The sequence below is a fragment of the Kogia breviceps genome, chromosome 16 (assembly GCF_026419965.1).
Source record: "Kogia breviceps isolate mKogBre1 chromosome 16, mKogBre1 haplotype 1, whole genome shotgun sequence".
Classification (NCBI taxonomy): Eukaryota; Metazoa; Chordata; class Mammalia; order Artiodactyla; family Physeteridae; genus Kogia; species Kogia breviceps.
This window is the reverse complement of record NC_081325.1, coordinates 10,047,658-10,075,568: the sequence shown is the minus strand read 5'-3', so window position 1 is coordinate 10,075,568 and position 27,911 is coordinate 10,047,658. Positions and strand designations below refer to the sequence as shown.

General features: G+C 35.6%; 1 protein-coding gene and 1 long non-coding RNA gene across 2 annotated transcripts in view; one reads left to right on the top strand and one right to left on the bottom strand.

The window, feature by feature from the left end:
- The window catches only part of BRCA2 (BRCA2 DNA repair associated), a 56,216-nt gene that overhangs the window by 12,269 nt on the left and 16,036 nt on the right, over positions 1-27,911 (bottom strand). Inside the window, exons 11-21 of the mRNA XM_059042199.2 lie at positions 22,685-27,628; positions 20,708-20,803; positions 17,514-17,583; positions 9,276-9,685; positions 8,622-8,803; positions 7,677-7,864; positions 5,629-5,799; positions 4,782-5,136; positions 2,913-3,068; positions 2,664-2,808; positions 495-616 (exon numbers count right to left, since the gene is read on the bottom strand). Of these exons, the coding sequence (XP_058898182.1) occupies positions 495-616; positions 2,664-2,808; positions 2,913-3,068; positions 4,782-5,136; positions 5,629-5,799; positions 7,677-7,864; positions 8,622-8,803; positions 9,276-9,685; positions 17,514-17,583; positions 20,708-20,803; positions 22,685-27,628 (6,839 nt within the window). The remainder of the gene's footprint in view (positions 1-494; positions 617-2,663; positions 2,809-2,912; positions 3,069-4,781; positions 5,137-5,628; positions 5,800-7,676; positions 7,865-8,621; positions 8,804-9,275; positions 9,686-17,513; positions 17,584-20,707; positions 20,804-22,684; positions 27,629-27,911) is intronic.
- On the top strand, positions 48-27,402 carry LOC136792797 (uncharacterized). Its single transcript, XR_010837229.1, has 3 exons — positions 48-214; positions 313-500; positions 27,209-27,402. It is a non-coding gene; the product is annotated as an uncharacterized lncRNA (long non-coding RNA).

Sequence of the window (27,911 nt, the reverse complement as noted above, 5' to 3'; positions counted from 1 at the left end):
ATCTTTTGTGCCCATTTGATAGCTCTTTTATACCCAGTTTGCTTAGCTAATCAATGGTTGAGCCATGATCTAAAGCCTATGCTATTTGTAACCCACTTTCATGCTTCTGAAAGTTTTCCCCCTAAGTATCCTTAAGGTAGAGGATTATGAAATAAACACTAGGTAGGATCCAAGAAAGAGCTGAGAACATGGAAACTGAGACAGTGCTCTGAAGGTATGTGTTTTGTCTTAAAAATAAGCAAGTTTTGCCTGCATTTTAAACCATATTTAATATATAAATTATTTAACCCTCTCATTCTCTATTTGGTACAGAAGTAGAAATGTAGCACTCTGGTTTGGTACGTCACTGAGGACCCCTATCACTGAGGTACACATCCCTTGGAGGAACACAGCATTTCAATACAGTGCTTCCTGTAATGGCCAGATGAGTGACTACAGCTTTCCACCTTGAAGGATGAAGATTAGCCTCACTGTAGGCCAGCTTACTCTCTCACCTCAAGGTAACTTGGGTCTGGTGAATCCTTCACAGCTTCATAAAGTTCTGCACCATCTTGCAGAGCACGGACTTGCTGTCTTGTTAGTGCACGTGATGGTATACATCGTTCTGTTATATTTTCTAGGAAAAAAGCAACACTAATTAGCTAAACTATAAATTTAAGAACACTGAAAACTAGAGAACTCAACAAAAAAAACACTCAAAGAAGGAAGGTTAAAAATAAACCACTTATCTGCTAAAAGTTCTCCAGGAAAATTTGAAACTAGTGTATTCATGGTTTAATAAGTTCTCATACAAAGAGTTTGCTTCATTAGAGCAATTTGTAAATTTCATGATTTACATGAAATTTACATGATTTACATGAAAATGATTTCATGTAAGTAAATGATTTCATGATTCACTTAATTATGAGCTAGTGACAATTTTAAGCAAATCAAATACTGAGTCCCATTTTCCTGCAGATTTATTTAGAACATGAAGTTAAACAATAAAGAAAATCATGAGATCCACCTCCTAGAGTAATGGAAATAAAAACAAAAATAAACAAATGGGACCTAATGAAACGTCAAAGCTTTTGCAAAGCAAAGGAAAGTACAATCAAGACGAAAAGACAACCATCAGAATGGGAGAAAATATTTGCAAACAAGTCAACGGACAAAGGATTAATCTCCAAAATATATAAACAGCTCATGCAGCTCAATATTAAAAAAACAAACAACCCAATCAAAAACTGGGCAGAAGACATTTCTCCAAAGAAGACATACAGATGGGCAAGAAGCACATGAAAAGCTGCTCAACATCACTAATTATTAGAGAAATGCAGATCAAAACTACAGTGAGGTATCACCTCACACCAGGTAGAATGGGCATCATCAGAAAATCTACAAACAACAAATGCTGGAGAGAGTGTGGAGAAAAGGGAACCCTCTTGCACTGTTGGTGGGAATGTTAATTGATACAGCTACTAGGGAGAACAGTATGGAGGTTCCTTAAAAAACTAAAAATGGAACTACCATACGACCCAGCAATCCCACTACTGGTCATATACCCAGAGAAAACCATAATTCAAAAACACATATGCACCCCAATGTTCACTGCAGCACTATTTACAATAAATAGCCAGGTCATGGAAGCAACCTAAGTGTCCACTGACAGATGAATGGATAAAGCAGATGTGGCACATATATACAATGGAATATTACTCAGCCATAAAAAGGAACGAAATTGGGTCATTTATGGAGACATGGATGGATCTAGAGACTGTCATACAGAGTGAAGCAAGTCAGAGAGAAAAACAAATATCGTATATTAACGCATATATGTGGAACCTAGAAAAATGGTATAGATGAACCGGTTTGCAGGGCAGAAGTTGAGACAGAGATGTAGAGAACAAACATATGGACACCAAGGGGGGAAAGCGACGGGGGTGGTGGTGGTGGTGGTGTGATGAATCAGGAGATTGGGAATGACATGTATACACTGATGTGTATAAAACTGATGATTAAATAAGGACCTGCTGTATAAAAAATAAAATAAAATTCAAAAAAAAAGTCATGAAGAAATACAGAACATAAAATTTTCTGCAATAAAAAAAGGTAGATAAAAGAAGTAAACTTTCACATCCTTTAAGCATAAAACACTCTGATTTTTATTATTCAAATTGATGCCACAGGGAAAATAAGCTCTAGTTCCAGGTATAAAAACATAAAGATCAACAACAACAACAGCAAAAATGCAAGTTCTATAATGTAGATAAGGACACAGAGGAAAGAGAATGACAAACGGCTTGGGGAGAATTATTTGATAGTTCTTTCCCTTGTTGCTTTTTTTCCTCTAATACCAAAAATCAATGCTACAAATACTTTAGTACTAAAGCTTACAGGCCAGTTTAATTAAGACTTCTGCAAAGTGCTGTAGGTATGTAATGTTTAATTGCCTAAGAATTTGTGAGGATCTAAAAGCTCACTATGTTGAATAAAGATGTGTTATTTTGGGGCCAATTCAATGCTTATCTGTTTACCTATGTAGTATATATTTTTTCAAATCAGAAAAAAATTCAAATTCAGAATTAGAAAAAAAAATCTATTACTCAAAATAAAGACAATTCACCCAGTTAGAAGCCTCTAAAACTCTGAGAAAAAGATCTTGTAAATACAACTCATTTTACCTTCATGCTCTTCAAATTCTGCTTGAATTTTAGTGAATAGGGCTTCCAGTTTCTTTTGTTGGGCTTCTGCATATTTTGTTGCTTCCTTTTCTTCTTCTCTTTCATTGCGAAATATGTATAATCCAGATGATGTCTTCTCCATCCACTGTAATAATGTGTCAAACAGAAATAACAGGGTAGGGAGTGATCATTCAAATTAATTGTCTCTAAAGAAAGAAATACACAGTAAGTTTCAAGAATACATCATACCTGTATAGGGTATGCTCTTTGAATAATTATATCAACACAACCAACATTTCCTCCATCGCTGAAAAGTGATGACAAGGGAAGAGGAAAAGGTCTAGGATTGGAAAAGAATCCGAGTTTGGCATACCAGCAAGCAGGCCGAGTGCTGTTAGCAGAAATCTGGACAAATTAATAAATTGATTTATAAGTTAAATATATACCCGTATTCAATTCTATTTCAGATTTTATAATAATTTTCCTTCTTTTACGGCTGACACCAAATCACCTCATTGTAAAATTTCAGAATGATGGAGACAATCTTAAAACCGTTTTAGGAACAGATCACATAGTAAAGGACTAGTAATAAGACCAGCACTGAACTTAACAGAAACTATACCAGAAGCAAGAAGGTAATAGAGGAAATGTCTTCGAAATTCTAAAGGAATTATAATATTTCAACCTCAAATTCTATATTCAGCCAACCTTGTAATAAGATTAAAAAAAACTGCATGTTTCCTTTCTCAAGAAGCCTCTGGCAGTTGTGTACCCTTAAAGCTAGGGAATACATCTAGAAAGGTATGGAATCCAGAGTATAGGGCTTCTAATACAGAAAGAGGTGAAAATAATTTCAAGAATAACTGTGCAGCATACATCGACGATAACCACTTCAGAACTGAGCAGGAACATGGAGAGATCCAAGGAATCTCCAAGAAAAAGAAATGGAACTGATAAAGGTATTTTAACATAGTGAGACAATTTTTATATGGCTCCTGTGTGGGAATGAGTTGGTAATAAGGATAAAGAAAATTAAGAAAAAAAAGACAAGACAGTTAATAACTCCAGGGAAAGCAGTAAGTTGTAAAGAAAGGAAATATAATCATGGTATACTGTATGCTGAGTTGCAAAAAATACTTTTCATAGTCATTATAACATAAACATTGAATACTGACTTCAATCCTCATCTTTCATAGCAGGAAGCTAACAGTTAATGTCTAAACTGAAGGTGAAAAGAAGACCTAACAGTATAAGCAAAAGAAACCGCCAAAGGGATTGGGAGTGGCAGCCTTTGGCGTGCATGAACGGGGGTTAGGCAGGGTTGCATCAGTGACTGCTTTTGTCTGTGGGGGGGCTATATACCTTATTTTACTTGCGTTTTGAAATTACGCACATATATTGATTTGATAAAAACAAACCAAAATTGAAAGCCAGTGCAACTTTGATATTCTAAGCAACATAAAACAAAAGCCTGTTTCAGCTTGACTAAAAGCAACCCAAGTTAATGACAAATTATCTCTTTAACTTAAAAATGATTGATTTACTAAAATGCTTTCCTGAATTACAGTGATCCAGAATACAACAAAAGTAAATTCTTTACAAGGTTACCTCATAAGTGAATGTGAATGTGCAACATTAGCAGTCATTTCCTATAGCAATATTACAGACTAGTCAACGTGACAAAGTCCTGTTATCTAGGTTATCTACATAGAGATGAAAGGTGTACTTTAGTATTCTATATCCAATGAAATCTAATGTTCTAATCATACTGGAACAGAGATTTGGCCACGTAATCACAGTGGAAGCAGAGCAATACTATGAGAACGACATGAGGGCTATAGGTACCAAAATCAAACATCCAGTGCAAATTTACTCCTGCTCTTTAACTGCAACTGCATTATTTTAGCTCAGTAAATATCTCTGGCTTTCCAAAAACACAAATATTTAACTATCTGAGAAATATGCCACTTAAACTAATAACAGGATCAGTACATTTTCAAGAAACGAAGCATCCTTAATAGGCATAAGTAAATTTAAAAATTTAAATGTAAACTCTCTCTAGAATTTAACTGAATCAGTGACTGATTTTTACCAAGAGTGTGCATTAATTTAATTTACCTTTAACATAAGAGACTCTGGGGCTTCAAGAGGAGTACAGGCATCAGGAGAGCCCACCAGCTCTGCTCCATGAATTATGATCTTCTGACCCACAGTTAGTCTACTGTTCTTTAAGAGAGCTAAGAGGGGAGCATCCACCTGGGCCTTAATAGCATACCATCCATCTGTAAGTTCGACAACAGCCACTTTTGTGGTATCCATACTATTAGTTTTACTGCTAGAAGTTTCAGATATATTTGTGCTTAATGAAATTATTTCAGAAACACAGAGAACAAGCGTTTTTGCAGCGGTGTCGTCCCTTTCCACTATCTTTTTTATAGCTGATCTTCTGCTTCTATCAATTTCTATATCATATCTAAAAGGAAAAAAAGTGAATTATTTTAGAATTGTGGGTCTAGAATTTCATTGTAAAAAAAAGTCACTGAATAATTGAGAATAAAAATTAAATACCTTTATTGAATACTGAGACTGAAGAGAATTTAAAATTTGGTAGCTGGTAATATATTAAGTTTTATACTGCTAAAATATGAATTAAATATTAAAACCCCCAAAATGCAAAAATGCTTTACTAGCAATCCCTGAAGAGCAGATCAAATTAGTAATTCATATTCTTCTCATGTGCCAAGAGGTTTAAGGAGAGAGTGGGAGAACAGGGAAGCACAGGGTGTAGGAATGTGTGATTGCCCTTAAGTGGGGGCTGGAGGGTGACAAGAGAACTGCGCTATACAACTGAACAGCAGTGTGGAATGGCACCTGTCACCACCTGGCTCTGATGTGCAAGTCACAGACAGCACAGAAGTCTGACCCATACCATATATGATTACATAACATAGTGCTTTACACTTGCCTGTATTTGAGTTGAAGAAGTACCCTTTCTGGGCTTAGGCATCTATTAGCAAATTCTTTAGGAAAGGCAAATTCCATAGCTGCCAGTTTCCATATAATCCATCTATAATGATTATAGACCCAAACTCTAGAAATAAGCTTTGGATCCACACCTGGGGTGTCACACAGAGCTCTGAACATATAAAGGTAGAAGAAATAATAAAAACCAGGTAAGATGAATATTGAATTCAACAACCCCGACTATGCTTTGCATAAAAACTAAATTGTACAAGATCATTCAATAAGTTTTTATGAGTTAACACAATAAGTATTATAATTTTAGAAAATGACATGTATCAAAATATGCTAATAAAAGTTTCACTTAACATGTTAGTCAATACAATTATTTCAACTGGAAAATGAGATCCTTACTGTAAAATAATTATACTATAGATTATATATTTCTTATTAAAGAGATTGTTTTTAGAAATCACCTAAGAACTTCCTTCCCCAGTCCTGGTTCTCTTCTTGATATCTGCTCAAATCTACAACTTCAGCCCTTTCTGCTCAAATCTACAACTCCTCCTCCTTTCCCATTCTCACTCTCAGCACTACATAAACAGAAGTAATTAAAAGAGAACTTCCAGAACTTCCACCCTCCTATCTACCAACCATCAGCATCAGTACTTACACATTGCCTTCTTACTCTATTTATTTTTTGTTTGTTTGTTTGTTTTGGTGGTACGCGGGCCTCTCCCTGTTGTGGCCTCTCCCTTTGCGGAGCACAGGCTCCGGATGCGCAGGTTCAGCGACCATAGCTCACGGGCCCAGCCGCTCCGCGGCATGTGGGATCCTCCCGGCCCGGGGCACGAACCCGTGTCCCCTGCATCCAAAGGCGGATTCTCAACCACTGCACCACCAGGGAAGCCCTTCTTACTCTATTTAAAAAATTGTACCTCTCCTCACCTAACTCTCTTACCCCCTTTTTCCAGCTTTATCTTCAAAGTATTTATCACTTTTTAATACACTATACCATTTACTTATTCCCTTTTAAAACTTTCTTTCCCTGTCCCAAACTAGAATATATGATTTATTAGGGCAGAGATTTTTTTGTTTTGCTATCCCTAGTACCCAAGATAGTATCAGACACATAGTAGGTGCTCAATAAATATTTGTTGAATGATCAAAAACACAGCTTGAGCCTCAACACGCAAACATTATGAACCATGCCCACCTGATTACAGAGTAATCACTCAACCTCTACACTATGCAGTCTACCTAATACAATTAAGTGATACAGCTGTTACTTTTCCAACTAGAATCAACAGCTGATATTTGTTATGTGGGACAAGTACCAAGATGTAAATAACATTCGTGTTTTAAAATACTCCAAAAATATAACAAAAATTTAAGGAAAAATTATTTTACCACTTTTCTCAAAACTATAAACTTTAGAAAGATATACCGAGATCTCAAAAATAAGGGCACAGGAGAAAGATTTCCTATCTCTTGTCATTGGCATGAGGTAATACCTCCCTGATAGCAAACATTTAAAATTATGTTTGTATAAACACTAGAATCCTAAGAGGATATATAGTTCCTAAACTGTTGATTTTTTAGGGCACTGGAGTTTTCTAGTCACTTGATATTACTGACATTTAAGTATCTGTTTCACTTTATTTTTTATATTTTATATTTACTGAAATACACAATGAAAGAGAATATCCACACAAGTATACACATGTGTGTGGGTTTACGATAAGGCCAACTCACACTTAACTTTTCTTATCAGTTTTTATTTTGTAAAAGCTATAAGAATAATGTCATAATTTAAGAAAAACCAATTCACTAAATCCTAAGACAAACCAAAATTCACTTTTCAAATGATTTCAACAGAATATCAAGTGAACCACATGTACTTAAAATGATTCAATGTATAAACTTTTGATTTCTAGCCAAATTTTTAAGTTCAGGAGAGATAAGGAAAGATAAAAAGGGACTTATGAGGAAGAGAGAGATATGGAACATATAAAAGTTAGTTAATACAAAATTTCTTTTTGCAGAGAGTACCTATAAAATTCTTCTTTTCCAGCCTTTCCATCATTGGAGGGTATGAGCCATCCACCATCAGCCAACTGTATTCCCTTTCCAGCCCATAAACTTTCCTTACCAAAATAATCCTGAGTGTGAAACTGAAAAGACTCTGCATTTTTGCTGTTAATTTTTACACAATGTTTAGAAACACCGTACCTATATAGCTGCACAAAATAAATGATGGAAAAAAATTGATAATGAGTAAAAAACATCAAACAAAAGAATGTTTCACAGAAAAAGAAAATTATAACACACCCAAACTGAATCTACCCAAAGTTTTTCACTTAAATATGAAAATATTCACTATAAAAATATGTAACTTACTAGAAGCTAAAAAATTTTTACATAATATAAATGACCTATACATTCAAGAGTCTGCTGCACCTTTCCCACTCCCCTTGTGTACATGCCTTCTGCTATATCTGGCATAGGAAGTCATTGTGGGGATAAAAAAGTAATTTAATGTTTAAGAAAACCTCTTAAGTTAAAAAACTCAGAAGGGGCCCAGACTCTCACCTCTCCATTGCCCCAAATATCAACTAGATAGTACTGGCTTAATAAGAATCCTTTTAAAAATGTAAATGGCTCTTAGCAGGTTCAGGGTTATGAGTCATTCACACTTTAAATTCAATGTGACTACTTTCCTCTAACACCCAGCTGAGAGCACTTATAGTAATAAAATGAATACATTTTGAAGGTGAAAGAGAAATTGTAATTTTGAAGCACCCATCACTTTAGTAGGATAAGGCAGCAGAGGAGGAGGAGGCTGCCACTGCAGGCTGATTAGGAAGCAAGATGATTCTACTCATCTATTTCTGCATCAGTTTGTTTTCTTTAAACAATATGAAGATGCCAGTTAATGAAAGAAAGTTACACATTGCTATAAAAGCTATTAATTAGCATTACAGACAAAAAGCATACCTGTTTATGAGAACATGCAGTGGGGACTCGGCCTTCTACTGCTGCTTTCAGAGAGATTCTAGGCATAGTGGATGTTTTTGCAAGATACAGACTGCCTGGCTGTGGAAAAATACGTTGCCTTTGTTTCATTTTAATTCGCATATCCTGTATATCTCTGGCAGTCTGAAGATTTGCAATTAAATCTATTAAAGAATAAATAATTAACAAAAAGTAAAACTGAACATAAAATTTAAAAGCACAACAACCCTTGTTTTACAAAATGATATATATCAATTTGCTCTAACTTTAAATCTTAAGGGATGAAAAAGTTTCTACTTGAAAAACATTTCTAAAAGAACAGAAATAGATTATTTTTATTTCGAATTTGGAAGAAAATTAGTAGCCTGATAAAAATCATAATCCAATAATAGCTGTCCTAGACTGTGTGTCTAATAGCTTTTTTTTTTTAAGAAGAATGTCTACAATTAGCTACCTTTGAAAGAAAAATAGAGTAATTTAAACTTAATCTTTGGACAGAAAAATCTAAAGCAATACAAAAGGTTTTGAAATTAGTAATCATTATAAAAGGGGGAAAAAATCCTCAACATGTTATTTAATATAAGAAATATATATCTGAAAGGCAAAAATACATCAACACAAATTTTCACACAATACCTAAAGGTTCTTCTTCACCCTTTGTGAAAAGCACAGTTGTTGTTTGATGAATTTCTCTGTCGTTAACATTATTTTCACGATCACCAGAGCCATGTTCATCTATGTTTTTTTGTTTCTGTTTGTTTTCCTCGAAATCAGTATTCCTGTTAACACACTGTTCATCTCTGTGAACATGCGATTTAGTTTTAAATGGTGGGACAAAGACTTTCATTGGTTTGCCTGTAGTTATCGAGTGTCTCCTTTTTTCATTTCTTGCGGCAGGAACCTTACAAAGTGGCTGCCCTGAAACTGATAAACTACTTGAAGACTTTTCCAAAGTCAGGTGTTCAGAAAAATGAGATTTAGATAGAAATTCTTGACCAGATGCAGTGAAATTTGGATTCTGCATTCCTCGCCTTTCCGTACTTGTGCTACAATGGGGAGAAAATATTTAAGCTTGATTATTTACCAGTAAATGTACATATATATAAATGTTTTGGAATATGTATTTTTTTTTTTGGTAGACCCTCAATTGCTACATGGCAATCCTATTCTGGTAACCGTTCTGCATTTCATCATGGTTGCCCTCCAAAACAATACCACACTCTCCAAGTCTGTAACTACCTCTCACACACTGACTCCCAGCCTTTGACTTTACCACCTACAAACATGAGAGAAGAGAATCTGTCAAACATGGATTCCCCCGTCTGTCTCCTCCAGGTCTATCACAGCCCCTCACTTACCTCTTTCGCCAGACATCTGTCCACCCGTCCTCTTCTCGTGGTAACCTCTTCACCTGTATTCTTGACCCCATGTGGTATCCCAGTCTCCTCGGGAGCCCCACTCTTGCAATGATTATTCCATCTCCTTCCTTTCTCTTTCTACCATCTGTTACACCTTTTTCATTCAGAAAGCCTTGCCCACCCTTGATTTTTTTCTCAAGCTTATCCCCCTTTCAAGCAGATACTGTTACGTACCCCTCATGGCCAACCTTCCTCCATAGGTAATCTAAACTAGCTATTTTCACTCCCTCACTTTCCACTCTCTGAACTCTCATTTTCCCCACTATTCTATAGAAACTGTTCTCAATAAAGTTGCTAATGACCTCCCAATACCAAAATTTAAAAAAGCTTCATGTGTAAACGCATTCTGCTTGACCGCTAACAGTTTTCACAACTTGTTCCTTTTTAAAATTCTCACTGCGAATATTTACACCATGATTGTCCCTCTTTTTCTTTCTTTCCTTCTTTTTTTTTAAACTGTTTTTTTCCTCTTTCTCTTAAAAATCTTCCTGCCTCCAAAGTTGGATTTCTTCCCTAGACACTTCCCCTGGGTGACATGAGTCATTTACATTGCTTAAATTACCATTTAACAATAAAAATATCAATCTGTATCTTTATGCCCGACATTCCCCAGGTGTTATTCCTACACTTTGAACTGCATCTAGTACCAGACATCCCTATCTTGATGTCCCACACTCATCTCAAACTAAGCATGTCCAAAACTAAACTAACCACCTTCCCTAGCATACATGTTCTTCCTCGGTATTTTGTTGAAAACCCCATACTTCCTTTTACTCAACCCTAAGCCCATGGAACTTGAAGTTACCCTACAACTTATTTAGTTATCCATTCATCTATCCAGCAAATACTTAATGTGTTCCTACTACTTGCCAGGCAGTGTTCTGGCTGGGGGATATAGTGACAAACGAAACTAAATCATGGAGTCTACATTCTAGTGGAGGGAAACAGACAAGTAAATATGTCAGTTGGTGTTATATATGCTATGGAGAAAATTAAAGCATGGTAAGGGGGACAGGAAGTGTCCAGCAGAAATATATTTTATATAGGCTGGTAAGGAAAACATTATTGACAAGGTGACATTTATACAGAGACCTAAAGGCAGTGAAAGGGAAAGCCATGAAGTGATTTGGGAGAAGACTGATACAGGCAGAGTGGACATCACGTGCTGGGCTAGACACAAGTATGCCTGGAGCAGAGCAGGCACGGGGAAGGCTAGCAGGGGAGACTGGAAAGGTAGCAAAAAGGCCAGATCACAAAGAACCTGCGTACCATGGTAAGGACTTCTGGGTTGTACTATGAGATGGGAAGTCATGGAACAGTTTTTGAGTCCAGAAATGACATAATCTGTCATATTTAAAAGGATCCCTTTGTCTTCTTTGTTGAAAATTCACTGTGTATAGGGAGGTGGGGGGAGGCAAAGTAGGAAGCAGGAAGACCAGTTCTGTTGAAATAATGTAGACAGTTTTATGGTGACTTGAACCAGGTGTTAAGGGTGGAAATGGAGAGAAGTGATTGGATTTGGGGTATATTTTGAAAGCAGAGTTGTTAGACTTTTACATTTATAGGAAAACAGGAAAGGGGAAAGAATATCAGCTTTGGAGATGTTACATTTAAGATATCTATAAGTCACCCAAATCAAAATGTCAAGTAGGTAGCTGAATGAATAAGTATGTTGTTCAGGGAAGAAATCCGGGCTAAAGATATTAATTTTGTGTTTTTGTTTTTGTTTTTTGCGGTACACGGGCTTCTCCCGTTGCGGAGCACAGGCTCCGGATGCGCAGGCTCAGCCGCTCCGTGACATGTGGGATCCTCCCGGACCGGGGCACGAACCCGTGTCCCCTGCATCGGCAGGCGGACTCTCAACCACTGCGCCACCAGGGAAGCCCAAAGATATTAATTTTGAAGCTGTCACCAAATAGATGGTATACAGAGTCATGAGAGTGGATGAGATACTAGGGAGGAAGGGCAGGAAGAGAAGCCATCTGGAGCTGAACCACGGGGGAATTTAGCATTTAGCAGTTAGGGGAAGAATTAGCAAAGGGGAGTAAGAAAGAACAGTCAGTGGGATAGGAGGAGACGTAAGACAGATGTCCCAGAAGCCAGAGTAAAGAAAATGGTAACTGGTAATCTTGATGAGGGGTAGTGGGTAGTGATGAAAGACTGGGATGGGCTCAGGAGAGAAAGGGAAGAGATGAAGTAGAGAAAGTGAGTTGAGACAAATCTCATGAGATGTGCTTTAAGTGGGGCATAGAAATGGACTGGTGGGATAAGAGGAGTCAAGAAAGGCTTTTCTTTTCAAGATGGGAGATTTATAGCAACTACCTACACTGATGGGACTAATCCAGTAAGGTGGAAAAATGATCAATGCAGGAGAGAGGGGACAATGGCTGGACTGGTTTCCCTGAATAGACCTAGATGAGATCAAGTGCACAGGAATGAATAAACCTGTGCAATCCAAAACTTACTTTCACTGATTTTTCACTCCAATGTTTTTAAATATGAAGAATGTTTGTGAAAATGAGGAGTTTGCTTTGCAAGTTATGGTCAAGACCTCTATGTGAATCCACACGGAGATACTGTGCCACTCTCAGTTAATGACTCTCTGGCCAAATCTTGAATCTATCTTCCACTCACTCTCTGCTCTCTACCACATGTACTAACTAAACGAAGGCCTTTACTTTCTTACTAATCTCCTTGCAACATTCTCTCTCTGCTCTGTTTCTAAAACACAAATCTGGTTACGTCATGTCTCTTCTTAAACTTCCAAAGACAAACTATCGCCTGTCCAGGTTTTGACTTGTCAGAAATGACATACAGGAGGCTTCCTGTTTGGTCCTCTCTCCATTTCTTTGTGTTTCCTCCCAGTCCTCACCCCACCCCTAGCCTTCCAAATCCCATGATGAGAGTCACACAACTTCTTACTGTTTCCAGATTTGGAATGCCCTCTCTAACCAGCATTCTTTACATTCCATCTAAAGTACTTTTCCTATTAAGCTTCTGTCACATAATTAAGCTGCCAATTTTTCTGTGCTCTCACATCACTTTATTATATTCATTTTAGTATTTATAGCACAATAATTATTTTCATGCCTGGCTCCAAGACAAGCAATCTGACTTGGACTTACATATCTTTTCATCTATCAACACAGTATAAATTAGGTACTTCGAAAAGGTGCTTAATACCTGTTTGTTAAATGCATAAAACTATTTTCCCATCATATGAGTAAATTAAGGTAATAAGTAGATAAGTAAGCATTTACTTTATTTTTAATATTACAACCTCTTTTTGAAAATGAAAATTTTAAAAATCACCTGGATTTCTACATTCAAAACGTGTATATTAGTAGCCCGCTGAAAAATATATTCCAGAATACAGTTCAATGACTTTTTCAACAATGCCATAAGTTATTTTTTAAAAGATAACATTAATGCAATTTAAACCATATCTTTGGGCTTAAAAATTTACCATTAGAAAAGATTTTACAACTGCTGTCTACAATTTGAGATGCTTCTGTGATATTCACACCCATTATCTTTAAGTGACACCTCAGTAACTGCTTCTTCTGGGCTTTTTTCTATTGAAAAGCCACCATGGAGAATGAAGATTTAGCTCCCACAGGACCACTTTCACTTTACCAAACACCCCTTCTCTCTCTCCTTTCCTCAACTTCCCAAGTTATATATTCGATTCTGTCAATATTTCATCTTTATATTATGACTAAATACTTTTTACAGCTGAAAGTGTTATATTAGTAAAAATTATATGTGGTATTAATATGTAGTACATTCTCATTGTACTTCCTATCTTTACAACTTTTGCTTTCCATTGGGTTATTTTTTTTTTTTTTTTTTTTTTTTTTTGGTATGCGGGCCTCTCACTGCTGTGGCCTCTCCCGTTGCGGAGCACAGGCTCCGGACACGCAGGCCTAGCGGCCATGGCTCACGGGCCCAGTCGCTCCGCGGCATGTGGGATCTTCCCGGACCAGGGCACGAACCCGTGTCCCCTGCATCGGCAGGCGGATTCTCAACCACTGCGCCACCAGGGAAGCCCGGGTTATTTTTTTTAAACTGCTGCTTTTCTATGTACCTATCATTCATTCACACCGAAACTCTCAGCTTTATACATATAATACTTTTCATTCTGCTCCTTGATTAGTGTTTCTTCTAAGTTATTTTCATTAGTTTGATTTTTGGTTTTTGTGATGTTCGGTAATCTTTGGTTGTCTGTTCATATTTAAGCATCGGGGATCACAGAGCTGTTTGGAAGCCTTTGGTACACCGTTACTGATTGTAAGCAACATTGTAGATTAACTGGAAGCTTCCAATAGTGAAAACTTAGCTACCAGCATTCTGGAAGCTGAGTGGGGGAAGAAGACCTGGGGAGGAGAGCCCCCCAGCATTCAGTGTGCACACATTAACCCGATCCCCTTGCCTTCAGTATATTACTCCTGCCTTCAACTGTGCCTAGTGTGTTCAATAAAGAAACCCTATATTGTACCCTCCCTGGACAGTTAACCTCTAGTCTTTTGTTAGAGTGCATAAGAGGTAGTGCCCAGCTTCATGGAGTGAAGGAGGGGATTTGACTGCATCTTAAATAGATTTTCAACCTATGTACCCTTATTTTGGCTCCTTCTTCACCACCCAATTCCTTTTTCTTTCTTTTTTTTCTTAATTAATTTATTCATTTTTGGCTGTGTTGGGTCTTTGTTGCTGTGCGTGGGCTTTCTCTAGCTGTGGCGAGCAGGGGCTACTCTTCATTGCAGTGCGCGGGCTTCTCACTGTAGTGACTTCTCTTGTTGCGGAGCACGGGCTCTAGGCGTGCAAGCTTCAGTAGTTGTGGCTTGCGGGCTCTACAGTGCAGGCTCGGCAGTTGTGGTGCATGGGCATAGCTGTTCCACGCCACGTGGGATCTTCCCAGACCAGGGCTCAAACCCACGTCCCCTGCACTGGCAGGCGGATTCTTAACCACTGTGCCACCAGGGAAGTCCCTCACCAACCAATTCTGAAGATTTCACCATTTCCTGAGCTTCTGAGGCTTCTTTAGTGTACAATGGTTGGTTCTCTCCTCTCCCCACTACCACTTTCAAATCAGTTTTCTCCTGTATGCATGCTTTGAACAATGCAGTCACTGTGGTCTCTCCTCTCCCATTCTCCTTGTCTTTGGGGAGGGGACGTGTGTGTGTGTGTGTGTGTGTGTGTGTGTGTGTTTGTGTGTGTGTTCGTTGTTTTGGTAAAAATTTGAGAGGCAGTTAAAGTAGGTGAGTATGCTCAATTCACCATCTTTACCAAGAAGTTTCTTAATACATTAAAATACTTCAGGTTCTGCTTTAATCTTTTTCTGGTAGGCAAACTCTCCCAGGGCTTTATTCTTCCAAAATGGTCTGGGTACCTGTCTAGGTTTAGCCACACAGCTGTAATTCTGGGATCTCCCCCTTCTGTATAATCCTGATGATGCCCTTTACCTTTCTCCTATGTTGAATTCCTGTTTCTTAAATCCTGTATCTTCCTCCTTCTGATTTATGGACTTTAGTTAGCTCCCTGAGAAAAGTGTGTGGGAGACAAACATTTTTGATACTTTACATCTGAAAAATGTTTATCCTCACACTTAATTGATATTTTGGTCAGTGGTAGAATTCTAGGTTGAAAATCATTTTCTTTCAGAATTTTAAAGGCATTGATTGCTCTGTAATCTATAACCTTCTAGCTTCCACTGTTAATGATGAGAGGACTCATACCATTATGACTCTGGAAGCTTTATTTGAAACCTGACTTTTTTTTTGCCCTCTGGAAATTTAAAGGTTCCTCTCTGCCCCTACTGTTCTAAAATTTCACAAGCATATACTTTAGTACAGGTCATTTTTATTCATGTGCTTACTCAGAGGGTCCTTTTAATCAAGGAAACTCATGTCCTTCAGTACTGATAAAATATCTTAAATTATTTCTTTGAAAACTTGTATTTCTCCTCTGTTACTTGTTTCTCAAAGTCCAAATCTTCAGATGTTAGAGCCACAGGACTGACTTTTAAAATTATCTTTCATTCCTTTTTCATCTCCTCTTCTTTTTTGCACTATATTCTGGGAGTTTTAATAACTTTTATCTTCCATTTCTTCTACTGAGTTAATTTATTTGTGCCATCATATTTTTAATTTCCAAGAGCTCTTCTTATAGCAACTTGTTCTTATTTTATGGATGTAATATGTTCTCTTTCCTGAAAATATTAGTACTTTTTTTGAAGTTTTCTTCTTGTTGCATGGTCTATTTCCTCTAAGTTCCTTTTCTGTCCTTTGGTTTTTGTACTTTGGATACTATCCTTCCCAGAGGCTTTCTTCCAATGACTAGTGATCCTTGATTACAGTCTCATTTAAGTGTGAAGCACTGAAGAGCTGACTGGAAGCTGTGTGCTGGTGGGCTTGTCAGTTGTTGGCTTCACCGTCTGGTGATCTGGTATGTGGTTAACTTAAGTACCCACAAGTGTCAGTATTTTCAGTCTTTTCTATTCCTGTTACCCACAGAAACAATCGTCTAGTCTTCCGCCTAGAGGCCTGGCTGCCGGCATTTGGGAGCCAAGTGTGGGAAGGCGGCTAGGGAGTCTCACTACTCGACATCCAGATTTTTACTTTATCTCTCTTTTCAGAATCTTCCCCCAACCCCATCCCCAATTCAGAATCCCTCCAATTCATCTTCTCCAGAGAGTGACCTTCTGCTTTTGACAGAAGAGGGATAGTTGCCTGCCTGCAGTGGGGGAGGGGATGTAGATGTCTCTTAAACAGATTTTCAACCAATCTTCCTATTTTCTACCTCACCTTCAGAAGTACATGTTGCTGCCAATTTGAGTCTTTCTCAGGTTCTTTAGGGGAAACTGAGTAGCTTCTCTGCTTGCGCTAATGTCAGGTTTTAGCTTTCTATGTCTTTCTAAATCATTCATGATTTTTAGCTTCTAAAATTTTTTGTTTCTTCTACAACAACACTGTACTTACAAATTTATACATTAAAAAAATTCTCTTAGTAACTAGTAGGGTTTTGAGAGGGAAGAGAGATAAAAGCATATTTTCAACATATGCCATCTTTAATTTTTCTTTCACTGCCACTAATATAATAGAGATATAATATATGCCACCTTTATTAAGTGGTTTTGAGTAATTTCCTTAATCCCTCTCAACCTCAGTACCTTAACCACAAAACTGCAATAAAATCTGTTTTCTTACTTTACAAAGTTATTAAAAATGAGATAATAATATGCACAGCACTATAAAGTACTACCAAAGTACTTTATATTATTTAATATATTTAATTATTTAATTATTTAATACTGGTGCAGGCTTTCAAAAAAGGGAAGTGTTAATGTCTGTACTATATGTTAGAGCCAGTATTTCTAGAAATATTTATTTAGAAAACCCACATTTTTCCTATACTATATTAGTAGAATTAAAAAAAAAAAAAATTAAACATGTCTTACCAAGAAGGTCCACAGGTAACTGGCTCTAAAGAAATGTGATGCATAAACAATCTTCTATCTTTCATTGTGCCTAGAAAAATATTATTTTATATTATGTATTAATGAAAATCTAATGGGAGATTTTATTTCCTATGTCTGTTCATTACACATTATTGTAAATATTTACACAAAAATGTGAGAAAATTATACATTTAAAATTTTTCAATGAGTATAATAAATGCTTGGTTAATAACCATCACAAATTTGATTCACAAACTGATAATGATGAATACCAAATAACTCACAGTGCAAACATATATAAGAAATCAGTATAAATTTAGTCAGCTGATGTTAATCATAACTCAAATGTGTAAGTGAACTGCCAACACAAATATAAAATTTTAAATTTAGTTTTATGAAGGTTGACAAGCTAAACTGTAGATATGATTCATTCTCAGCAGGTAACTTGTGCTTCTTAAATCTTCAAAACTAGTTCATTAGTAGGGACGGGATTGGTTGAATAAACCAGAATACACTGATACAGCCACATGATCAAGTACTATACAACCACAAGAAAGAACGAGGAAGATCTCTGGATACTCATTAAGGCATTATCTCCAGATAAATTCTAAAGTAAACAACAAACAAAGAAGGTACAAAACCATATGCATACTGATACCTTTTGAGTAAGAAAGAAAGGTAATGAGAACATATATACACTTATTTACTTATTTTCACCAAAAAAAACCCCTAAAAGGATGGACCAAAAACCATTTAAAATAGTTACCAATAGAGTGAGCAAGAAGCGAGGAAGGTGGTGAACAGTGTAGAGGAGATGGCGATGGAAATAAGGCTTCTCCAAGTAAACCTGTCTACAGTTTTTTTTTTTTTTTTTTTCTTTTTTTTTTTTCTGTCTATAGTTTTGATGAATGAACTATGTAAACATTCTATTTATGCAAATATAAAATTAAAAAAAGAGGGCTTCCCTGGTGGCGCAGTGGTTGAGAATCCGCCTGCCGATGCAGGAGACACGGGTTCGTGCCCTGGTCCGGGAAGATCCCACATGCCGCAGAGCAACTAAGCCCGTGAGCCATGGCCGCTAGGCCTGCGCGTCCGGAGCCTGTGCTCCGCAACGGGAGAGGCCACAACAGTGAGAGGCCCGCATACCGCAAAAAAAAAAAAAAAAAAAAAAATTAAAAAAAGAAAAAGCAAATCCTAAAACTGAAAACTAACCAAAACAAATGAATCTAACCTAATTATTAAATTGTTAACCACAAACAAAATAATTATTTCAAGTGGCATTGAACACAGAACTTTGACTACACATTCTTAATGATATACATTCTTAGGACAAAAACGGCAAAGAATTCTTAAATTTCCCTGAGATTGGTATTTATTAACACTGGTATTGTAAACTTGGAGTTATTATACATATACTGTGAGACAGTGATTCCCAGAGTGATCCACGGACCCCTGGGTGGGAGGAACCCACAACCCTTAAAGGGGATCCAAGCTGTCAAACTATCGTAATAATAATCATATAATAATAATAAGAAGAAGGAGAAGTTGAGAAAGGAAAAGGAGGAGGAGGAGAAGAAGTTATATGTATCTTTCTCACTGTGTTGACATTAGCACTGCTGGTGTGTCCTGCTGCACACTTTAGTGCGATAATTGTCTTGAGGAGATGCACTTTATGTGAACTGGCACTAATCATTTTTCGCCCAAAGAATTCCATTTTTACTTGAAAGAATAACCAACAAACCACAATCTTTCAGACTTGGGTATTCAGCAGATATTTCTTCAAAAATAAATGAAATGAGCTTATCACTACAAAAAAACAAGTGAGAGTATTTGTTGTTGCCAAACAAACTGAATTGTAAAATTCAAACTTTTAAACAGAATGACAATTTTGGAACACTTGTATCTGCCTGTTAGCTTGATAATTTCCCAATACTAAATTTTCAGATTAGATCAGTGGTGACATTAACAAAAGTAATTGTTTAAGATTGTATAATAAAATGTGTCAACGTTTGGAAGAGCTGCATAGCTCTGAACTAATATTTTCAAAATGACCAATGCATAATATTTAATATTTACAAATATTAAAATTTCTCAGTTTTCATGTTGAATACGGTAAATATAAATAGATATAATCCACACAACCAAATGCTCTTTGGGATCCTCAATAATTTTTAAGAGTATAAAGAGATCTTGAGATCAAAGTTTGAGAATCATGGCTGGAAGATAAAGCAAATAAGTAAATATGTTAATGTTATTAGAAACCAAGAATGCAGCATTAATAAAAAATACACCAGCAGCTATGAGCATAGTTAGCATTCAAATTTTGTTTTTTAAAAAATATTAACCACTGGAAGGATCTTTGTAGATTCTAAGGATTCTAGAACTGGGGCAGGGAATTACAACGACTACCTAGGAAATCTTTTTGTGATAATAAAAAGCAAGAAAGTGTTCAAATGTTAATTAAAGCATATTTTTAAAAAACTCTTAGGAAATACTTGAAGAGGTTTCCACTTTCAAATCTGAAATGATTTGAGCATCAAAAAGAATGTTTTCTTTTGTAAAGAAATTCATTATTTATAATGTGTTCTTTTAAATTTTATATATACATTACAAAGAAAAATCTAAAATCAGTTTTACTCAACTAAGAAAAAAATTCCTTTACTACCATTAGTAGTGATTACTACACCAACTACTCTATACTCTGAAAATCGGTAAGGGAAAGAATTCAATATTTACCCTGCCTTTCTGCCTTTTTAGGAGGAACTATAGAGTTCATCCCCAGTTGTTAAGGGAAAGCTCTTCCTTGCTGAAGAATCCCATCTAATAAATGTATAAGAAATAACATAATTTGAAAGTCACTGTTTTTCAATTAAATAACTGATTAAAGTAAATATTATGAAATCAACTAGATTCTAGAACCTGAGCTTAAAGTATTTTACTAAGTTCTTACAGCTTTTTATTTTAAAAGTCATTATTTTGTTATTTCACATTTCTCAATTATGGAGAACCTCCACATTATACTAGGTATTATGAAGGAAAAGCTCACATAACAAAACAAGGCAAGATGTAAGCTTTAACAAACCACACTGTAAAGGTGTGCCAATTACCTACATACCCAAAGAAAAATAACTTAAAGAATACTAAGTATAGTAACTATAGGGGGGAAAAAGATATGGATAAAAAGCAAATTTTACCATCTGGAGTGCTTTTTGAAGCCTTTAAGTATTTTTCTTGATTTTCTATTATCCTGTCAAATTCATTCAACAAGTTTCTTTTGATTGGGGGTTCTCCTAAAAGGAAAGTTCCATACATGTTTTTAAAACAAATAATATCAATTTTTTAAAAAAAGCCTATAGTCCATTTTTTTAAAAAACTAAAGTACTGACTCTTACAATATGTTAACTAAAAACTACACAATTATAATTTAAATAGTGAAAATTCTATTTTGAAAGAAAATTAATTTTTCAACATCAATTTAATTTCTATTATTTTTTGACCATTTAAAATACCACTATTTAATAGGGTCCAGGGATAAACAGGTGTTACCAGATATCACAGATAAGCTATTTTTTAATAAACTGCCACTAAGTAACTGTAGGTTTACTGGCAATAAGGACAAACAAAATTTCTTCAAATAAACTTTTTTTTTTCCATTACACTCAAGAAGGAATTTATTATATAGGTTCTTGAATTAGAGTCAGTGAGTAGGAGAAAAGATTTTAAATTACCAAAATTACATTAAAGTATTACCAAAAGTAATATGTACTTATTTAAAAACTCTACAAAGGCTGAGAGTAAACTTAAACCATAATTTGTTACACATTTCCATGTCATCCCGAGATAATATGTGTTAACAGATACTTTGCTCTTTGATGCTTTTTTAAAAGTATAAATCAAGTTTTATTGGAAACCTGAGTTGCATACAGAATCAAGGTGGAGATAAACCACAAAGCCACAGGGTATTAGCAATTGATGTTTTATTAAAGAAAGTGAACTTGAAGGATTTAATAAATAAAAATGTCCATGCAAGGCTTTATCAAGTGTTAAGATTATAAAGTGACTTAATTGCTTGACAAGAACCTGTACTATTCAAGTAATCAGAAGCTGATTAAGCTATATATATTGATATCTAACAGAAGTGAGGGAAATGAAACAGTGATGTTGTTGAGAACATTTAGTAGACGTCTGAGTTATTTTTATTCCTAAGCATAAGGCCAACCCACTTTAGTACACACATGAACAAAACGGGGTCCTATAAATAAAGCCATTATTTTCCAGGAAAGAATTATGAATATTTTTTAAGCATCTGCACCTTAGAGTTTTGCACTAGAGAACAGCAACAGTTTACGGTAAGTATTATAAACTAACTACTTTGCCCATAACATAAACTTGGTAAAGAATGTGACCTGGATAACACTTGATTAAGCAAGTCTGTATCCACCAGGATAACTTAAGGGCAAAATGCACCAAGTAGAAGAATGAACTGACTGGCTTCAGTGTCCTTCTCTGTAATGTGAAGGGTCTGGACAAGCAAAGTTGTGATAACTCAACTACTCTACCAGTCTAGAGTTTTAAACAGGAGCTAGGTATTTAAGATCATCCACTTAAAAGTTGGAGAGTTAGTTTTTATTTACTTTAATTGTAACTAATCAACAGATTCAATTATTTAAGATTACTCCTAGACAGAGATACTAACAGAAAAAAAAAAATCAAACATCCAATTAACCTAATAATTGAACTAAGTTGTTAAACATACTACATTTAAAAGAGAAATTAGAACATACTCCAAATGGCATTAAGACCAGAATACTATTTGCTAATGGTAACTGATTTTAGAACACTTCCTGGATGAAAAAAAAAAAAAAAAAAAAAAAAAAAAAAGCAAGCTAACCAACACCTATAATTAGAAACTAACTTAAGACCCAGAGTCTGAACCTCTGCACTCTCTCTCCCTCTTTATGTATGTAAACAGGACTCAGCCAATGACATCTTGGTACAGAGACTCAGTGATATCACGAGTGAAATCGCATTCTCCCAAACTACACATAAAAGTCTGAAAAAAATATATTCAGTGTATAATATCCTAATTGCTACAAGCTAGGATATCAGAATTATTAAGGACTTAATTTTAAAAGTGATTGGGAAACCAACAGGAAATAAGAGACACTTACCAACTGTGACAAGTGCATCTCCTCTTCTTTTTCCAATTCCTGAATTTATCAAAACCGTTTCCTCATTTTTTCGGCATGTAAAAATAGAGTGTTTGGCGTGGCTTAGAAGTTCAGAATCTGTCAGCTCATCATCTTCCATAAAGGCTTTGGCAATCTCTACTGCTTCTGTTTCAAAACAGTTTTCTGGATCTTTGGAGTTAGGAGAACAAACTTCTGTATTTGTTTTCATAGGAAGATCAGGAAAAGTTTCAGTTTTCCCAATTTCCATTTTTATATTTTTAGGTAAACCTTGTTCTTTACCCAAAAGACAAATGTTCTCAACATGTGATACATTGGTTCCTGACATCAACTGTTGTTTGTCTTGCTTAAACTGAGAGAGATATGGAGAAGCTTTAATAGCATGATTTTCTGAAGAGCCACTTTCAATGTTATAGTTGTCTGATAATTTAAATTCTTTATTATAGGCTTTTCCCATTTTGGAGCTTACAGAGTGTTCTGAGGTTCTCTTACCAATACAAGCAAGAGGAAGTATCTTTGATACATCTTGTCTAGATGGAGGTGAATGCTGATGACTACATTCAGTTCCAATTAAATCAAATTCCTCGAACATTCCCGTAACTTTGCAAAAGGCACTCTCAGAAACGAGAACATGTTTTCCACTTGCTGTACTAAATCCAGAGAAAGCAGATGATAGTAAATTTTGAGGGGTATGTATCACAGTGTTTTCTTCTCTTGCAAACTTGTTTGTATGTTCTTCATTACTTTTAAATGATACTTTGGAAAAGAGTTGCTTAGCACTATCTTCTGTCTTAGAAAATACCTGTCTTGCCTTTTGTAATGCAGCATCTGATACTTGTACAGATTTTCCACTTGCTGTGCTAAAAATCCCACAAACATTTATAGAAGAATCTGACTTGGGACATTTTCCCATGTTAAATTTACATTTATCAGAAGTTTTCAAATTAATATGACAAAGTGGTGTTTCAGACACTTTCTCCAATCCAGATATACTTTGGTCATGTTGTAAAATGTGTTCACTTTGAATGTTAGGAAAAACCTCGTGTGAATGCATATTATGTTCTTCACTATCTGGAGAGTTAGGAAAAATAATATCCTCTGAATCACCCAATGCCTTATGAGAACCTGTCACAATTTTTGTTCGGCCAGTGCCTGATTCACTCTCAGTGTTTTGCTTAGTTACCTTCCTGCAGTTGTCTGTAAACCTCTCTCTCACTTTTGTTTCATGAGAAACAAAGGCTATCTTATCACTTGCTAAACTGAGTGCAGGTTGCTCTGTCTCAAAATTATTTGAATCAGATATGGCCACTTCAACAGCTGTGTTTTTATTTTTGCATGGTGAAGAGTTAGTCACAAGTTTCTGAACACAACTATCTTTGTCTACAGCTTGTGGGTTTATGTTTGCTTCTCTTACAGTGGATATTACTTCAGAAAAACTAGTGTTTTTTCTATCTTTGACATTCCTCACTACTGACTCAATATCAGAATTATGACTTTTATTTTTTGAGAGATACTCTGACTTATTAAATAACTCATTGGAATGAGAAAAATCAGAATGATATGAATAGCTGTTAGACATGCTGTTACTTAAGGAAGTTGAATCTTGTTTTTCAGAGAGATTTTTGTCATTTTCAGTTATGATACTGTTTGAACTATTTCCACATGAAGGATTTCCTACACAATCTCCAGGATATTCCTTTAAACATATAATCTTGGCCGAATTTATTTTTTCTAGTTGATTATTCAATTCTCCTTCTCTAATCCATTTTTTGGCTTCAAATAGTGAAGCCTGACTCACAGAAACTTTTCTACCACGTCCTGTGTAAAAGGCTAAAGCTGAATTTTCAATGGCTGAACAAGTGGACTGATCTGTATAACAAGTTATAGGACTTTTTCTTGTTTCTTCTATATTTTCATGTAGTTTAACTTTCAGAGAGATACTATTTGATATCTTGAGATTTTCAGTTTGTCTGTATAAATGATCACTTAAGAGCCTGGGTGGCATGCCTGTCTCCTTAGAAACAAGCTTTTTCTCCTCTAGAGAGTACTGCATTTCTTCATGCCTTGGGGCAGTTATTTCAACTGTCTCACATGCTAATTCAAGCCCTTCTTTACGTACCTCTCTGTCCTTTAGCATCTTTGCCCCTTGATGGCTGAAATTAGTGATTTCACTATTATCTTGCTTTTTTTCATCAAAAAGATTTTTCACTTTGTCCAAAGATTCCTTGGCAATTTTTACTTTTTTCCCACTAGCTGTATGAAAACCCAGCATGGTTGGTTCTATGGTCTTTTTGATTTCACATTCAGGTCTCTGCTGGAGAGTCAGTACTTGATTTTTAATACCAACTGGGTCACCTCCTTTCAATATTTTGTTTTTGACCATATCTGTTTCCTCATGACTTGAAATGTCTATTTTGTTGATATTTACACCAGAAAGTAATTCAGAATTTGAGGAATCTGAAAAGTTATTCAGTTCTTCTGCAGATTTTTCATCAAAGAAATTTACAACTTTATTTAAAGACTCTTTAGAGACTCTGATGTTTTTCCCACTTGCAGTCTGAAAGGACAAATCAAAAACATCAAAATCTTTTATATTTTGCCTCATCTTGCTAGCGGTTGACTCTTTTTTATTTGACATGTTAACATTAAATGTTTCTTCAGCTTTCACAACTTCCAAACAAGTTAAATCTGACAAACCTTTAATTTGAATGTTTCCCTCCTTCATAAACTGGCTAGATAATTTTGGATGTATGTTTTGTTGATCAATACATGGCAAGCCATTTTCATCTTTATGAATATAAACCGTATCATTTTTACTTGAAGCGTTGCCATCAGATTCTAAGTTACAAACAAAACCAGTACAATTATCTTCATTTTCAGTATTTCTCCTGTAGTCTTCAGTATATTCTTCGACAAAAATGCCAGTAGTCATTTCAGTGTTATTTTGTAGTATTAGTTGGCATTCATTATTTTTCTCACTTAAATTTTTATCATTGCTGTAATTTTCTACCTTAAACACCGAAGCATCAGAATCGTTACACTGACTTGAAGAGAAACTTCCTGGATCTACTTCTGCAGGAGTTTCCTCACTAACATTCTCAATGTCACGGAACAGTTTCATGGCTTTCTGCAATGCTTCACTAGAAACATTCAGTTTTGTGCCACGAGCAGAATAAAAGCCCCTAAACTCCACTTCATTTTTATCTGTTAAATAACCAGAAGCACTTTTGTTACAGTTTGTTGCTGACAAGCAAGCCAACTTTTGCTTACCTCTAGCTATACCTTTACATTTCTTGCTGCTACCTACCTGACTGAGAGATGGGGCATTAATTGTGAGATGAAGATCAACATCTTTACATTCCTCAGAAATGGTATTCAAGACAGTTATCTGGTCTTCAGGCATTTCAAATGGATTACTCTGTAACATGTGGCTTGGTTTTCTAAACTGTGTAAATTCAAACTGACTTCCTGATTCTTCCAATATAGTAGAAAGTTCTGTAATTTCTGCCTTTTGGCTAGGTGTTAAATTATGGTTTGAATTAAAGTCTCGCTTTAAAGATAAAACTGGAGGAGTTGAGTGACTATTTCCACTATCAGAAACAATTGCACTACTCTGCACATACCCATATACAGTATTAACTGACTGTGAATCAAGTTCATGAGGTCTGCTTCCTTTCTTTTGATTTTCTAATGATACGGTATTTACAGTTTCAACACAGGCTAAGCTAGTAGGATAATGTTCTTCAATATCTTTGAAGAGCATTTTACTTTTCTTAATGTTGTGTTCAGAGAGCTTTATTTCTTTATTAGAAGCTGTTCTGAAGCCACTTCCAAAATTGTGACTTGAAATCGAATCTGAGAGTCCTGCCCATTTGTCCATGCAATCATTATTTCTGTTTGATTTCATATCTATATCCAATGAGACATCTGACTTTGAATCTTGACCTAGAGTCATTTTTGGTGGTTGCTTTACACTATTTCTATTCTTCTCTGCAAGATCACAGACTACATCTGATGAACCAAAATCTTTTGTAATCGACACTGTGGCTGCTTGTCCGTCATCTATGTCTGTACATGCTACTATGGCAGAGTTCTTGGGAACAGATTCTCTTAAACAACTGAGGTCTGCCTCATGAACTTCCTTAGTGTTTCCTAAAACAGGAATATTCCTTTCAGTAGTTGTTTGAAAGACAAAATTATTCTCTTTGTCTGAGAAAAGTTCTTCAGAATTTGGAGTGACAGTTATTTTTGAAATTAAAGTTGTTTCTTCTTGGTCTTTTTGGATTACTGTGAGATTTGTATTTTGGTTGAATTGTATCTTCATAGAAGGTGATGCTTCTGTTATGTATTTTTCAGGTGACAACAGCTCAGCTTTTTCAGAATTTTCATTTACAACACATGTTTCTTGATTCTTTTCCATGGAAATACTTTTGGTTAATTCAAAACCAGCTTCACAATTCTCAGATTTTATTTTCTCTGACATTTTATATGATTCTTTTCCTCTAGAAATCACAACTGGATTTGACAGAAGATCCTTGGAGCCATGGCCATGTAAAAAGCTTTCCTGGGATTGGAAGAGAACATCACTACCTTCCTCTGAATGTGGCAATGCAGGGTGAAATACTGCAGGCAATACTTTTTCCTTTATATCTGAAACTCTCTGGCTTTTTGGATCATCTTCACAGTGCTTTTCCTGCAAGCATGACACATAACCAGTTTCTGTGGTTATAAATGACTGCAGTTTTTCCTTGTTAATTTTTGCTTCTTTATAATCAAGATCCTGAGATATTGCTTTATTATTATTAGAACCGCTTTCATTATTAGAACATTTTCTCATAATTGTCCCCAAAGAGCTGGTTACAGACAAAGCTGGTTCTTCAGAATCATTCTGTAAACAGTTTTTTTTAACAGAAGAATGCAATAAACCTAAGCATAAAGACACAAAGTGACAAGATGAAATTGCAGTTCCATCAATTACATTCACTAAATATTTTCCACTAAGTTAAAAAGGTAGTGTCTGAAACAAGAATTACATGAAAAGCAAGAAGTGAATGTCAGGTTTAAAAGAATTCTAAATATTCTCTATTTTGAATTTATTACATTTCCCAACTAAAGATATATAGGACCTAGTTTTTTTTAAATAGTATTTATCAACGCAATTAAAATTAGTATGTAGTTCAAGAAAGCAGCTAGCTGCCATAAGTAAAAT